Raw genomic sequence first — 15,491 nt, forward strand, 5'->3', positions numbered from 1 at the left:
AATTCCAGCAACTGCTTCATAGGAGCCATTGCCAGAGGAAGATTTCAGTTCCCTTGAGCTCCCCTGCCAGGACCATCTGGAGGCCAAAGATTCAGAAGAGGCTTCTGGACTGAAGCAGGGCAGAGTGGGTCTTCAGAAAGAGCCACTGCCCTGCCTCAGTACTCTTCAATTTATAAGGAAGACCTCATTGGTTAACCATCAGGAACACAGATTTGGGTTCCAATGAGTTAACATGGAATAGTTCCAAATATTCCCATCAATTTCTCTTCTCTACTTATCCTTAGTATGTGGGTCATGTCCCCTCTTACTGACTGGTTGGAAGCACCTGGAGTGATTATATATATTGTGCCTTGAGCTGATGGGACTTGCATACTAACTTTAGGCCAATTTTTCCCCCCCAAAGTTACTAAAAACTGTGCTATTCACACAGAGAATCAATTTCCCAGCTGGATCTTTGAGATTGATCCTGAATACACATACACAAAAAATACACCCCAATTCAACGGTCCCCATACTAAAGGGGTGGGAAGATTATTGATCAGCAGACATTATCCTTCTCTGAAAACAGAAATTGTATAGTAACCCCAAATCACTTTCCTTTGAGAGACAGTCTGTTAATCCACCACATCTGGCACATGACAGGCAATGAAACAATAGGGAGGGATGAGCACAATCAGCATATTAGACTGAAGTACAAGATGACAGAGAAAGGCTATTGAAGAATCAATGCAGATACTGTAGGGTTCCATTTTTTAGTATTTTATGAAAATGTGTATACTGGACCAGACTGCTGTTCTTCCACTTTCTTCAGCCAATACACAGGACTACAATACTCATCTGCTATAATAGGCTCATAATCCTGCGTTCCCAGTATATTTTTGATCTAGGTAGAGATGGCATCATAGTCAGGGCCTTCTTTCTTCTTTGATTTGGGTGAAAATTCAGGAACAGAATTTGACTTCCTATACTGTTTTTTCTTTTTAAGATTAAGCTTCCGGACTCTCAGCTATCACTATAGATGTTAAAGTTATAAGAAAGGTAGGTATGCAATAGTTACATTTTTGTTTTTTGGATTTGGGCAAAATGCTGGGAGGAGAATATTGTGATTCCTGTTGAATACTTGTTTGGATGCAGAGTTGACTAGTGTCCTTAGAGCAATAGTGTTGTAATGGAATATGAGATACCAAATCTCTACTAACAAGGCTTCTAAGTTCTGATGCTGTCTGGGAAGAAGACATGACCATTATAAAGACCATTTTTTTAACAGTTAGGAATGAGATGGACATTGAGCTCATTGTTTCAAAAGCTGTAACAGACCATGAAACAATAGATTAAGGACAATAAAAAGTTTGAGGTTTCATTATCTCCAACAAGGCAATCCAGCTACATTGGGTTGAGCAGATAATGACCTTTTCTATATCAAACCTGAAGACTGACCTTATTGCTGCCATGTGTCCTTTCAGAGTGTTGGCCCATGGTCAAGCCATCCTGAAGGAATTTTACAACAGAAAATATGTAGATGACATTGTAGTCATTGTTCCTTTCTAAGCCACTTCATGCTATCATTTGATGTCACTGAATGTGGATTCTTTGCTAGTGCAAGGAGAGCTGTGTGAGATAACTGTCTGAATATCTAGCTCAGCTCATCTAACTCTGTTCAGCGTCCACTCTGCTAGGTTCAGGTTTTTCATTTCACTCAGTGATCAGGCCCTGTGTGAGTAAAGCTCTAAAAATGGAAGTTCGATGACAACTGTGTTGTTCGATGACAACTGTGTGACAACAAATCCTAGCCACATCAATTTGCAGTACAGCTTAGCTGGCCACGAGATTGGGGAAATGAACACCAACTTGCTCAGAAGGGGTTTCAGGGCATGGGAGGAGAAGTAATACTTTCATATGGCACCAAATGCTGGACACTGAGGAAGAGACAGGAGCAGATCTTGAATACAGTGGAAATGAAAATGTTAAAATGCATACTTGGAGTTACAAGGATGGACCATATTTGGAACAAACGTATTAGGGGAAGTATGAAGGTGGTACCAATTACAGAAAAGTTGAGGAAATCCAAGCTTAGATGGTTTGGGCATATGAAAAAAAAGACGGGAAGAATATATAGGAAACTGTGTTTAACTTAGAAGTGGAGGGTAAGAGAAGGGCTGGAAGACCCAAAATAGATGGATGGATATCATACAATAGGACTTGATTAGCTACGGAGTTTCTGAGGAACTGCTTCAAGACAGACTGGAATGGAGAAGAAAGACTTGAAGATCCGACCCCTTACACATGGGACTAAGGCTAGAAGAAGAAGGGGAAGGAATACAAATATCAGACAGTCTTGGGATGGCCTGGTTCTCCACTCCATTATATCAGTTTAAACAGACAATTCTATTGACCTCAGTGGAATTATACAAGCATAAAAACAAAGCAAAGGAACAGTGAATCAGGTCCAGTGTGTTCTTCACATCTGGCCCTGTGGTCTTTTATCTCTGAGCAACAGATTTCTCTCTTGTGTCTGCTACTACCTACAGGTTGATGAGCTGTTATTGTATTTTGGGACAGATGAAAGTGTAGTGTTCAAAGACCATTTCCCTGTGTGGACCCATCTTTTTGAGCTAATCTGCTTGACACTTCAGATGCCTTTTATGTGCATGATATTGAGTCACATTATATGATACTTTGCCAATTACAAGGCGGCCACGGTTTTCTGATTTAAGAAGTCTAAGTTATTCCCACTTTTTTTCAGTTAAATACGCAAAAGTCTGCAATGACTGTAACCATACTTTTATGAACACATTTTTTGTGTTGTTAAAAGACCAAATGAGAAAGGGTTTGTAAGGGAAGTGGAAGGATATGAAAGCAAACATGAGGAACCTTTAGGTGTCTCCATCTGATGGGGATGTGCAATTCCACTTTTGAAAGTCAAGTGAGGAAATTCTCTGGATGAATGCTGGTGAGGATTGAGAGCTCGTGTCTCAATCTGCAATTTCTTGTTCATAGATGGTCTGTTGAGATCCCTAAAGTCTGTTATTCTCTTCAACCCTCCAGGTTTCTTAAAATACATGAAAAAAAAATGGAATAAAACTGCCAAGAAATTCTCCTGGAGCATAGAGAGCAACCTACATTATTGCCCATTTGGAGAAGTGTGGGGCGATGAGAAGTCCGCATAAGAACCAATTTCTCAGGGTTCTCTGATGACCTCAGTTGCACAAAGCAATCTACAGGGTTCTTCTCTAATTCAGCTATTTATATTCTTATTTGAGCTAGCGTGCTAAAAATAGCAGGTGGATGTTGTGGCTTAGAGCTCAGACCAGGGGGCTGAGCAGCCTTGAAAGCCTGAGCTGCTGCCCAAGTCGCAATGTCCACACTGCTATTTTTTAGCAAGCTAGCATGACTGTCTACCCAGCCTGTGAGGCTTGCTCCCAGCTTCAGTGTAGACATATCCAATGTTATCCCACTAATCCCACCGTGTCTGAGGTAAAACAGCATTCCATGGCTGACCATATCAAATGCCACAGGGAAGCGCAGGTGACACAATGTTCCTGCAGTGCTTCCAAGACATCCTGTTACATGAACGGTCTGAATTCAAAGGAAGGAATGTATCAGATTATCAGTCTTCTGTGGAATGAGTGGCTCCTAGCATTCTAAAAGGCTCTCTCAGAAGTGGGTGATTTTTCTCAAAAAAAAAAAAAAAAAGTTATTCTTGCATGTAAACCGGAAGGGGTCAGAGCTCAACCTGGTGGAGGATGCTCAAATCAGAACAGGCAGGTATAGCTCCCATTTCCTGAATCCTCTTCTAGTTCAGAAATCAGTTCCAGGGATTGACTAGCTGTGAGGGTAGGGGCAGGGATTACTTGGGAAAAGCCAAGTAGGTGGTTTTGGGCCATACTGGGAAATATTTGTCAACGTGGATAAGGAAATCTTCCAGACATTAAATCTTGGGAATGTCATATCTATGTCAAACAGCATCTCAGTGAGGTCGCCTAGAAAACATTTGGTGTTTAGAGGTTTAGAAATTAAGCGCATCCACACACTAGACTTGTTTCTGCATTTGCCACATAATTGCATGACTTTTGAAAATTTTAACCAAAATTTTTCAAAAGTCACCTACGTTTCAATGAAAGTCAATGGGATTTAGGTTCCTGAATGCCTAAGTCACATTTGGGAGCAAGGCTCCAAAATAATTTAGACACTTTCAAAATATTACCCTTTTTCCTCTAGGTGTCCCCTTCTGTATTTGAGGTTGGACTAGAAAAAGATTGCTACTTTGAGTGGTCTTCAATTAGTCTAGGTCTTTGGTGCCTAAGTAGACAGGAAGGATGAGAAGAGCTAGAGCAGGGGTAGGCAATCTTTCAGAAGAGTTGTGCCGAGTCTTCATTTATTCACTTTAATTTAAGGTTTCGCATGCCGGTAATACATTTTAACGTCTTTTAAAAGGTCTCTAAATCTATATTATATAACTAAACTATTGTTGTATGTAAAGTAAACAAGGTTTTCGAAATGTTTAAGAAGCTTCATTTAAAATTAAATGAAAATGCTGATCTGACACCGCCAGCCTGGTGTTCTGTTCACCTTGGCCGGCAGCAGGCTGAGCGGGGCCTGTGGCCGGGATGCCAGCTGGCAAGGGGCCGGCAGTCGGGACCCCAGACCTGGGGGAGTTCAGGGGTCAGAGCAGAGGATGTGTGGGGGCGTGGGGGTGCAGGGCAGAGGGCTGGGTGTGTGTGTGGGGGGGGTGCAGGGCAGAAGGCTGGGTGTGGGGGGGGGCTTCAGGGATCAGGGCAGAGGGCTGGGTGTGTGGGGGGTGCAGGCAGAAGGCTGGGTGTGTGGGGGGGGTCAGGGCAGAGGGCTGGGTGTGTGTGTGGGTGCAGGCAGAAGGCTGGGTGTGGGGGGGTTCAGGGATCAGGACAGAGGGCTGAGGGGGGTGCAGGGTAGAAGGCTGGGGAGTTCAGGGGTCAGGGCAGAGGGCTGTGGGTCTGGAGGTGCAGGGCAGAAGTCTCTGTGTGTGTGTGTGTGTGGGGGGGGGGGTTAGGGGTCAGGACAGAGGGCTGGGGTGCTCGGCTCGTGGGGATGCTACCATATGGGATATGTCCTGTTCCACCCCCTTCCCCAAGGTCCCGTCCCTACCTCTTCTCTGCCTCCTCAACGAAGTAGCGAGGACGCTGCCACTCGTCCCCCTCCCCCTTGCAAGGGCCATCAGCTGATTGGCGCAGGGAAGGAGAGGAGGAGGGGCAGGAAAGCACCATGCTGGGGGAAGAAGCGGGGGAGGGGGGGAAGCTTGGCTGCCGCAGGACCAAGCTTCTGCCTCCTGCCCCTGCAGGGGAGAGCGGGGAGGGGGGGAAGCTGAGGGCCAGGACCGCGGCAGGCAGCAGCATGCCACTCAAAATCGGCTTGCGTGCTGTATTTGGCACGTGTGCCGTAGGTTGCCGACCCCTGAGCTAGAGTCAGGGCCTGAGTCAACATCCACTCAGGATTCTGTGATGCAGACCAGGTCAGGAGTTTTTTTGGATGAGGTCATGGATGATAAAATCTTCCTGACCACTGATCAGTAACAGGCTGCTACATTTTGAACCAAATGGAGATATTTTTAAAGGAAGCAAAGAACAGGATAAGTAAGGACTGTTGTAAGTCAGGGTGTAGGCAGATTGGTAGATCTGAATGGAGAAAGTAGCTTGACATTAGTTTTCTTTCATGGTTACCAAATTTAGATATACAAAAGGAAGGAAAAGCTTAAAAATCAAATCAATCAAGAGAAAATATTTAAAAAATGCCTTTTGGAACTCTGAATTTGGACTCTTATTTTTCTCATGATTCTCAAGTGAAACTCCACTCTACAGCTATAAATGTAAGATTATGCACACTGACACCGAATCACTTTGTTCCACTGCATATGTCAGCCTTAGCTTACCTGTGTATGTTATCTTGACCAGATGGAACAACACCCAAGTTTGCTGCCTTTACCACCTTCTCAAGTAACACAAGACGAGTGGAATTCTGTGGAGCAACAGTGATTGTTGTAGAGGTCTCATTCATTCCGGTGAGCTTTCCTGTAACATTAAGAATAGTGTTTTTTGTTTTCTTTTTTGTTTTATAATACTTTAGGAAATCTACAGAAACAAATATATGGTCTGTTACTGAATAAGAGCAAAAAGACAAACTTTATTTTTCTCGGTTTCCTAGAAGAAAATTACATATAAAATTAAACTATTTATCAAGAAACTGACTTTAAAAAATTGAAGTATGTGTAGATTTATATACAAGCCCAATTAACTTGTGATTTTAAAATAATTTAATGTTACTGAAAAGAAAATAGTAATAACTGAACAATGATGTGATATTAATAAATTTGTGTGCAGCCAAAGTGGTTCCTTTTCAGAAAGAGTACATAATATAGAACACAGCAAACATACGGATATAAAATATTAAACAAAAGTTTTGAAATAAGACAAATTTGAACTATAGGCCACATCTAAAGAACTTTTTCAATCGTATAAGAATAAAACCACTATACTCAGTTGTAATTTCATTGCAGATTATTCTTTGAATTTCAAATCTTTTCTTTTCGCAGTCAATCAGATCAGTTTAATTCATGAAGATAAAGTTAAAATGATCAGATCAGAAACTGAGAAACACTGTTTACTCAGCTAGTATCTGTCTCTTAAGGAATGTAATGATAAACTATATTTGATTAAAATACATCATTACAAAATACAGCTAAAATGTCAACCCTCCATGCTATCATATGAAGAAAAAAATTGAATAAAAATGAAAGGAGAAATGTAATTCAAGAAGGTTATATATAAGAAATGTTTTTCTTACATCAACACCCCGTGCTTAGAACAGCATTTAGCAGGTCATCTATGTTAATTAAAATCCAGAAAAAACACCCCTAGAGAGCTTCACACAGTCCTTATATGAAAATCCTGCAGGAATCTATGCTATATTCAGATGCTAAAAACTGTTTGTAAAACAATGAAATGTAGGACCTCAAGTAGAAGCAGTAAAGAATTAAATCAGTGTCAGATATTTATATGAACAATAAAATTAAGTAATCGAAACTATTTAAAATTCTCAAAAATCCTACCCTTTTAGAAACGTATACACAATATACTGCAAATTCCATTCAGATGTTTAATAAATTTGATTTTAAAAAGTCAACATAGCCATACATTAGAATTTGAATCAGTTTTGGTCATAAAATCTGAAATTCTGGATAAAAAAATAAATCAATAAATAAGTAATACAGGGGATATTTTAGAACATGATTTACTCATGACAAAAGCAAAAATAAATATCTATCTTCTATAAAAAATCAGCATTAGCATTATCTAACCTTGGAAACAGTACATTCTGTTTCAGACTGTTTAACTTCAATATTAGGCAAAAGCTTTAAAAACTACATAAGCAATCTAAAACTGCTTTTAAGCAGAGCACAGGGACTGACAACACTGCTGAGAGATGTGTGTACTCATTTAGGATTTAAACCTTCTCCATTAAGCTCTATTGAAGAGCAAATGCTGAATAAATGAATGCAACTATGTTTATGTTAAAAGCCTGTTTCCCACAGCATGTAATTAAAGGAAATGTTGTACAAAGCCAGTACTTTTGTCAAGCTCCTGTAAATGGAAAGATGGATAGCACTCAGAGAAGTGAATGCATTGCTTCATATTTAACCTTAACACTCTTGTCATTAATGGTTTGTCTAACTTGTTCTATAAAAGACAAGGTACTGCTCCATTGAAGTAAAATTAAAAAAATCAACTAAACCATGCTTTTCAGAACAGAAGATTCATTATCGTTGACTAATGTATTGGCATAAAGCAAAGTAACATCCTATCAAGTAAGGCACACATTCAATCTGCCTTTCCACCCCCCTTTATTTTTAACTCATGCTGTTTTATTGTTATAGGCAATTTGTACCACTCAGCATGACAGTGTAAACTGAATCAAGATTAATTTACATGCAAAAGAACACTTAGGAGAGCAGCATGGTAAGCAAATGTATTGTCTCGATTGCTGAGGTGGAAAAGAACCTGGAAAGAAAAAAAGGTGCTCTAATTAAGGGGCATCAAATATGATTGCTTGTGGTAGTTAAGGGCCAGAAAATAGTAAATGTCTGACCATTTAAAGAATTAGCATCTTGCTTATTAGGAACACAAGTTAGATGCATAAATCTTAATAAAATTAAGTAAACGTGTTTTTTTAATCCCTGGTATTTCTAAATTAAAATGTGCCATGTATACTTGACTTAAAATTTTTGCAGAATTATCAATTACATTTTTATCTATGAAAAAATTGTAAAATGAAACCAATTAAAACAACTATGTTATAAGAAACATGTGCCACCACCTTTAACGTTGCATTACTCATTGGAATCTAAGAAAACTCTGGTCAGTGCACAGAAAGGCAATTAATTTGGGTTAATTAAGTGTTACAATGAATCAAGAATACACAGTTTGAATAATAAAAGGAAATGAAATTGGAAAAAAAATTATACTGATGCAAAGTACAGCTGATATATTTTCATCTGTCAGAGAAGACTGAGCTCAAGTCTATTCCCATTCAAGTCAACTGGACCTTTGCCATTGATTTCAAAAGGAAGAGTCAGGAAAGATGACATGAGGATAGAGGTCCCTGTGCTACAGTTCTTACTCAGACAGAATTCCCACTGAAGCCAAGTGGAGTTTTGTCTGAGTAAGTGCTGCAGATATAGCATGGAATGCTGAAGCCTAAGACTGAAACAAGTATTTAAAATAACAAAATTAATTAGTCCATTGCTTCCAAATGGTCAAATCACAAAATCACAACATTAATTAAGCAGCTGCTCAAGACTGTATGGATAGGGAATGAATCACCCTGAAAGAGGTTTCCCCAGTTCTGAACTAAAAGCAAAGTGAGCTACTGTTGCATGGCTCAGCATATGATGCATAGTATGTAGATAAATACAGCTTTCTGTTTTCTAGTGTTGCCACTAGGAAACCTTCACAGGCATGAATATTCAGCACCCTGTCTGTACCCCTCTTTCTTATGCCAGGGGGGGAAAGGAAATACGCAAAATGTGACTCACAATGCAAAGCAACATAGTGTAACTGAGTGAAGATGGGAAACAGTGAATTGTTTTCTTGTATGTTGCTATAATGTTGTATGTTCCATCTTTAGTATTCTTATTAGATTGCACATGCAATTTAGCCCTAATAATTCTTAAGCCATGTGTATCGTCTCATTTTTCCCCATACAAATTTTCTGCCACCCTTATTTCCCACCCCTCCACCATTTCCTATTATTAACTTTGAATGCAAACATAAAACAAAAACCACTGAGCTATCTCAAGATACAAGGTTTGAAACATTTTATGTCCAAAATAAGGAAAAACATGAAAAATAAAAAATAAGGTGTATAAATCTGATTTATTTGGAGAATGAAGTAAAATCGAAGTTAATATGGAATGGAAACACATTTGTTAACTTCTAAGCTGACCTGCATTTTACTCTAGTAAGATGTGTGTTGCTAAAATTTGAGGAAATTCATTTCTTATTTTGATTTGGGATTTTCATTTAGCAAGCCCATATAGCAATTCTCTTAAAGTACTCCAACCTATTCCTAGATCTGTGTAACAAATAAATACACATGTAAAGTTTAGAATTGAGACCTCTATTACCAAGAGTTTTCTAAAACAGCTGAATTCTATAACTAAAAAGATGCTATAGAGGAGGGTTTTTAATGTGGTAAATTTGCCAGCATCAAGTCCTGCATCAAAGAATGAATTCAGGAAGACAGAAAGAATGATACAGAAATGCCAAGAGACCTTCATGGATTTACAAATACTTCATATAAACAAAATTTCAAATAGCTTTATTCAGAGTAGCCTTTCTGCTCTATTAAACATAGCAAACAGCTGCCAGATTTATTCAGACAAATAATCAACAACCATAGAAGTAAAATGGCAAAAGAAAAAAGAATTTTGGCAACAACTCCACAGAGGACCATAGCTATTCTCAAAGTGCACTTCTTCTATGTTCTCATGGTTCTATATGGTCAGTCAGGGGGAAAAAACCCCTCAGTCAAAGCAAAGCATAGAAAATGATAAAATATCAAGCTAGCAAGCAAAAATAAAATAAAATAAAATAAAATAAAAAGTGGGGAAAGCAGTACAATAACCTTCTTTACTTACAGTATACCCCTACCTACAATTTTAAGAAGCGAACAGTTTAAAACAAATGTGCCAAAGCCTCATTTAATCACTCACCTTGGTTTGCTGAGCAGGTGCAAAGCAGTGAGGCAGGCTTTAGCCAGCAAAGGGTAAGAACAGCAAATAAGTATCAATTGGTTAAGAAAAAAATTCACAATCCTAACTTTTCACTGCAGTGATCAACTTCACAGAAAATAATATAAGTAACACTTAGATTTCATTCTTAATCATTTAAAATATAAAAGTAACTAAGAAATGATGCAAAAGTGATTATTAATAATATATAGCATTGCATAGGATTACTCCTTGGTGTTCTTGACTTCTTGATAGATATACTGGGTTTCTGAGCTTTACACAGCCATGAGATGGAATCCCACGGGATTCTCATCTCAATGGGAAAGGATTTACGCATGTAAATCCCCATTCATTGAGATGGATGACAATATACCATTGTAAATTTGAAAATGCATCCAAAGCTCAAGCTTTTGGACTTGAAAAGTACTACAGTAAATCTGAACAAAATTCTTAGCTGTGTGCATTGTTCAATTTAACATGTAGTAAAACCAGCTATAATAATTTTGTATTATTCATATAGTAAGAACCATCCAAATTATCAAATGTATTTGAGTCCAGGCCAAGCAACAATCATGCATTGTACAGAAATGACGATTTTCTTTAAAAGCACTACATTAAGAAAATTGTCAGACGAGGTGTAGACAACAACATGGTTCCTTTTTAAAAGGCTACACCAAAGGGAAGCCAAAGAGTTTGGTTTTAATAGTAAGAAGCGTTGTTTTAAAGGGGTCTGATTGTAATGAACTTCAAAGTAGTTGGGAGAAAAAGTACATTAACTCTATACTAGCAATAGCTTGGAATAAAGACTAATAAAAGCAGACATCATTGTATTAGTACACATTTGTATTATTTCTCTGAGCTGGTGGGTCTAAAATTCCTGCCATTAGCACTAATATGAAATGCATTAGTGAGCAATGTTAGGAAACCATAACTCTCAAGGCCAAAAGGTTGATTATGGACTATGTATGAGGAGGGACTGTTTGTTTTTTTAAAAGATATATTAATCAGTTGTCAAGTACCACTGGAACGCACACTCCGTGTGCTTCTGAAGGTGTTTTCTAACCCAAGCCATTAGTTTGAGATTGAAAGTGAATGCACAGAATAGCATCAATAGCTACATACATAAAGTGATTTCTGGGCATCTGTATAGATGTGCAAGTGAAAAGCATTGCAGTGCATGCACACGGAAATCAAAAATGCATTTATCAAAGTTACTAAAATAATATTTCTCACCTTGCTCTGTTTTAAAGTCCTTCTCTGACATAGTGACAGGTAAAAGTAGTTCTCCAACAGGGGGCTGAATATTAACATTGAAGTGATCTTCCTTTGTACTGAGAGAAGAGAAATTACACAGAAGTGAACAAAGATTTTTGGTAAGAAAATATTCTATATAACCAAAATTAAATTGGAGCAAATATATTATCAACTGATACTGTAGAACTTACCTTTCTGATTTTCACTTTGCTAATCCAAAACCCTGCTAATTCTCACCAAATATTTGGTCGCCTCATCCTACTTCCCAGCATAGATGTAACAGCAAGGTGCGCAGTGAGCTTTTGTATTTCTAATAATGTTACTTTTATTGCTATGCACATGTTCTTGTCAACTAAAAAGTATCAGATAAACTAAACTACACGCTTGCTAAAAATCAACCTTATATGATTTTTTAAAAACTGTTTGTTCATTTGTTATTTTGCAAAGTTCAATAATCAGCAACATCCCAGCAATTAGTCTGATTAGCAAGATTCTATTTCTCTTGTTTTAATACCACCAGTAAGTACAAAGAATTTTCTTACGCAAAGTGTAATATCCAGGAACAAATATTTTAACAATCTTCCTATTTAGTATGAAACATTTTTCTAAAAAATCCAAAGATCTATTATAATACAGTCACTTCTAAACTTAACAAGGACATAATTTGGAAGGGCACAGAATATTGTCTGAGAAACATAGAAGAAACTAATTTGAAAAGCAAGAAAAATATTTTATCAGTTCAATTTTGAAAAAGTCTCATTTTTTGACATAGTAAAAAGTAGGCTACTGGTTGATCAGAAGCCTTGATGGAAACTCTTTCAAAGCTGGAACTAGTTTTCATAACAGCGGATAGTTTAAAAAAAACAACAAAATAGCATATCAGCAGTATTCTGCTATTAAAAAACAACATATGTTACAGATTCCTTCTTAACACCTTCCCTCCCCACAAAAAAGATAAACACTGTTCACCTCATTCTCTGCAAGGGTCAAATTATTTGTACCTGAAACTAATTTTACAGAAATTCAAGGTATGTGGACATTACCATGTTTGGTTGGCTGACTACGATATGCGACATCCAGTTAAGAATGCATTTACAATTAAAATCTTTGTTCTAGCCATAGGGAAAGTGAAATTTTGGAAAGATAAAAAACCCTTCATTAACTGGTGTGCCAAATAATCAGCAAATATTGATTGCTTGTATGTCTGAGTTATCCTACTTAAACATATTGGTACAATCATTAGTAGTACAAAAATCAATTGATTAATATCCATGGTATTTAAATTAATCTCAAACATTTGCTATTGATTTTTAATAATTTTTTCACCTTAGAAGTCTGAAATTAGATTGGCTGATATAGGAAACAGCACTGGATGATTAATATAGAAGTCATATTTTTCCTCTGATTAAAAAAATTACAAGACAAAGTATCTGAAATCAGAAAAATATTTGTTTTATGTCCCAGTTACTTTATTTTAACCAGCTGCTACAAATGTTGCAACAGAAACACTTAGAAGATACATTTTATATATTCTAAAATTATTTGATTTTTAAAACTTGTGATATGCTGTAATTAAGCTTTTAAATGCCAAATGTAGATGTGTTAAATGTAATGTAGCAGAACAATAACTAACATTATTGCTCTAAATCTAAGCTCAGTAAATATATACTAAAATGATTCTTTAAAGTCTGACTGAGATAAGCTTTATAATGATGTGTGTCACAGGTTGCTATTCCATTTTATAAATAATTTTTAACTCTATCCCTGCTTACAATCCTGACATTCATTATTTTTCTTATATAGTTTGAATGCTGTCAGTTTATCTAATGACAACAGAAAACTGAAATAGCAAGGATGGAGTCAGCATATGTTGAGATTGAAGTGGGCTGTGACATAGGATTTAACAATTATATTATTTCATTGTAGTATTTTTTCATATGAGAACACCAGGAATTTGGAAGTGAAAGAGTGACTCTTTAGCCAATTGCCCCAGGTAACATTTTTCTGTATGGGTTAAGTGGCTTGTTTGAACTCAAATGGCTATAAGGGGATTCAACAACACCTTCATAATAATTTAACAAAACCAAACCAAACCACTTTCAAAATGTAACCAAGAACTATTATGGGATAATTCAACATGCTGTTGGATCTACTGCAGACCATGCTATTTATATATTAATCTGACCTACTGTATTGACGACGTAGTATCTCCAGATGTATACAATCTAACCCTTTTATAGTGGGAAAGTATTAATGTAGCTTGGCTCCTACATAAGTATTCTAAAGCAGTGGGAGAGGACCCTTATTAGGTACTGTCCAATCCAGTGGCTCTTGCGGTCATGCAGAGGTCTTCCAGCGGGTACGTCAACTAAATTAGATATGTGCCTACTTTTAGAACAGGCTATATAAAAAGCACGAGTGAAGACAATACAAACTAAAATTTCATACAATGACTTGTTTATACTGCTTTATATACTATACCAGCAGTTCTCAAACTGTGGGTTGCAACCACAAAGTACGTTGCGAGTTCGTTTTAAGGGGGTTGCCAGGGCCGGTGTTAGACTCGCTGGGCCCAGGGCAGAAAGCCAAAGCCCGAGCCCTGAGGTGCAGGACTAAAGCCCAAGCCTAAGCAACTTAGCTTTGCAGGGCCACTTACAGCATGGGACCCTAGGCAATTGCCCTGCTTGCCACCCCCCTAATGGTGGCCCTGAGTGTAGGAATAGACTCAATATGGAGAAAAACTTAATTGTTGCTGTCGCTTCACTGCCTCCCAGAATGACAAGGCTCACAAGTGAAAAACAGTCTCAAGTATCACACTGAAATGTAAGTACAATATTTATATTCCAAGTGATTTATTTTATAATTATATGGTAAAAATGAGAAAGTAAGCAAATTTTCAATAACAGTGTGCTGTGACACACTTGTGTTTTTATGTCTGATTTGTAAGAAAGTAGTTTTTAAGTGAGGTGAAACTTGAGGTACACAAGATAAATCAGATTCCTGAAAAGGATACTGTAGTCTGTAGAGGTTGAGAACCACTGGTCCAACCAAACAGTCCACTCTCCCCCCAAAGTAACAAACTCATTAATATTTCTTAATAAAGCCATTAAAATAGCTTTTGTGGATCTGATGCCTGTTTCCACCTCCTCCTTTATCAATAGGTTTTCTGCTTGTTGCTTTTTCTTATGGTCATTAGGTGAGATTTACTTTATTTCAAGCTAGAATTGCTGAGATCCAGCACACTTTGATACAATTGTTTTTCAGCTGCATAAAACCATTCCTCCTTTGCTCCAATCACTATAATTCTCTTTACACTGAATATCAGTGACTCTAAATTTTGGTATTTTTTCCAGGCCTGTAATCCCTACATAGGGATCTGTGATGCAGTGTATATCCCACATATAAACACAACTATGCTACCTGGCTGCACTTGGAAAGTAGGCCAGGCTTAATTAAAGATGAAGCCCAGCTGGGAAAGGAGCTCAGCGGTGACTATAAAGAAAGGAAGCAGATTAGAAAGAGACGCAGGAGAGAAACTTTGCAGTCACTCTCTGGGACTAGAGAGCCTAGGCGGGTCAAGGAGGAAGCCTAGGGGGAGAGATGACCCTGGGATCCTCTCCTGAGTAGAGAAGTCTGGCAAGAGGCTAGGAGAAACACAGAGCAGCCACTGAGGTGGAGAAAGCTCCAGCGGTAAAACCTGATAAGACAGGATTGGGACCTTGCAGGGAGAGAGGACTGGGAGGTGTTCAATTAAGGAATATAGAGAGATGAAAGATCAAGCCTGAAGAGGGATGCAGAGCATCGTCTCCCCTCTTTCCCAGAAGCAGATCAAAGTATCACCAGGAATAGAGCATAGACTGGCCCTTAATGGTTCCAGTGGCAGTACTGGGAGGAGCAGGAGCTCAGTTCTTGGGGCTGGGTTTAGTAACCAGACCTGTATCTATTACCATCTCTCTGCCATCTTTCAGTGTGTGCTGCG

General features: G+C 38.1%; 1 protein-coding gene across 2 annotated transcripts in view; it reads right to left on the bottom strand.

Moving 5' to 3' along the window:
- AP3B1 (adaptor related protein complex 3 subunit beta 1) overlaps positions 1 to 15,491 on the bottom strand; it is a 272,041-nt gene that overhangs the window by 7,509 nt on the left and 249,041 nt on the right. For both annotated transcript variants that reach the window (XM_054031900.1, XM_054031899.1), the window contains 2 exons: positions 11,492 to 11,589; positions 5,903 to 6,041 (listed from right to left, as the gene is read on the bottom strand). In XM_054031900.1, the coding sequence (XP_053887875.1) occupies positions 5,903 to 6,041; positions 11,492 to 11,589 (237 nt within the window). The remainder of the gene's footprint in view (positions 1 to 5,902; positions 6,042 to 11,491; positions 11,590 to 15,491) is intronic.

This window comes from Malaclemys terrapin, chromosome 6 (assembly GCF_027887155.1).
Source record: "Malaclemys terrapin pileata isolate rMalTer1 chromosome 6, rMalTer1.hap1, whole genome shotgun sequence".
Classification (NCBI taxonomy): Eukaryota; Metazoa; Chordata; order Testudines; family Emydidae; genus Malaclemys; species Malaclemys terrapin.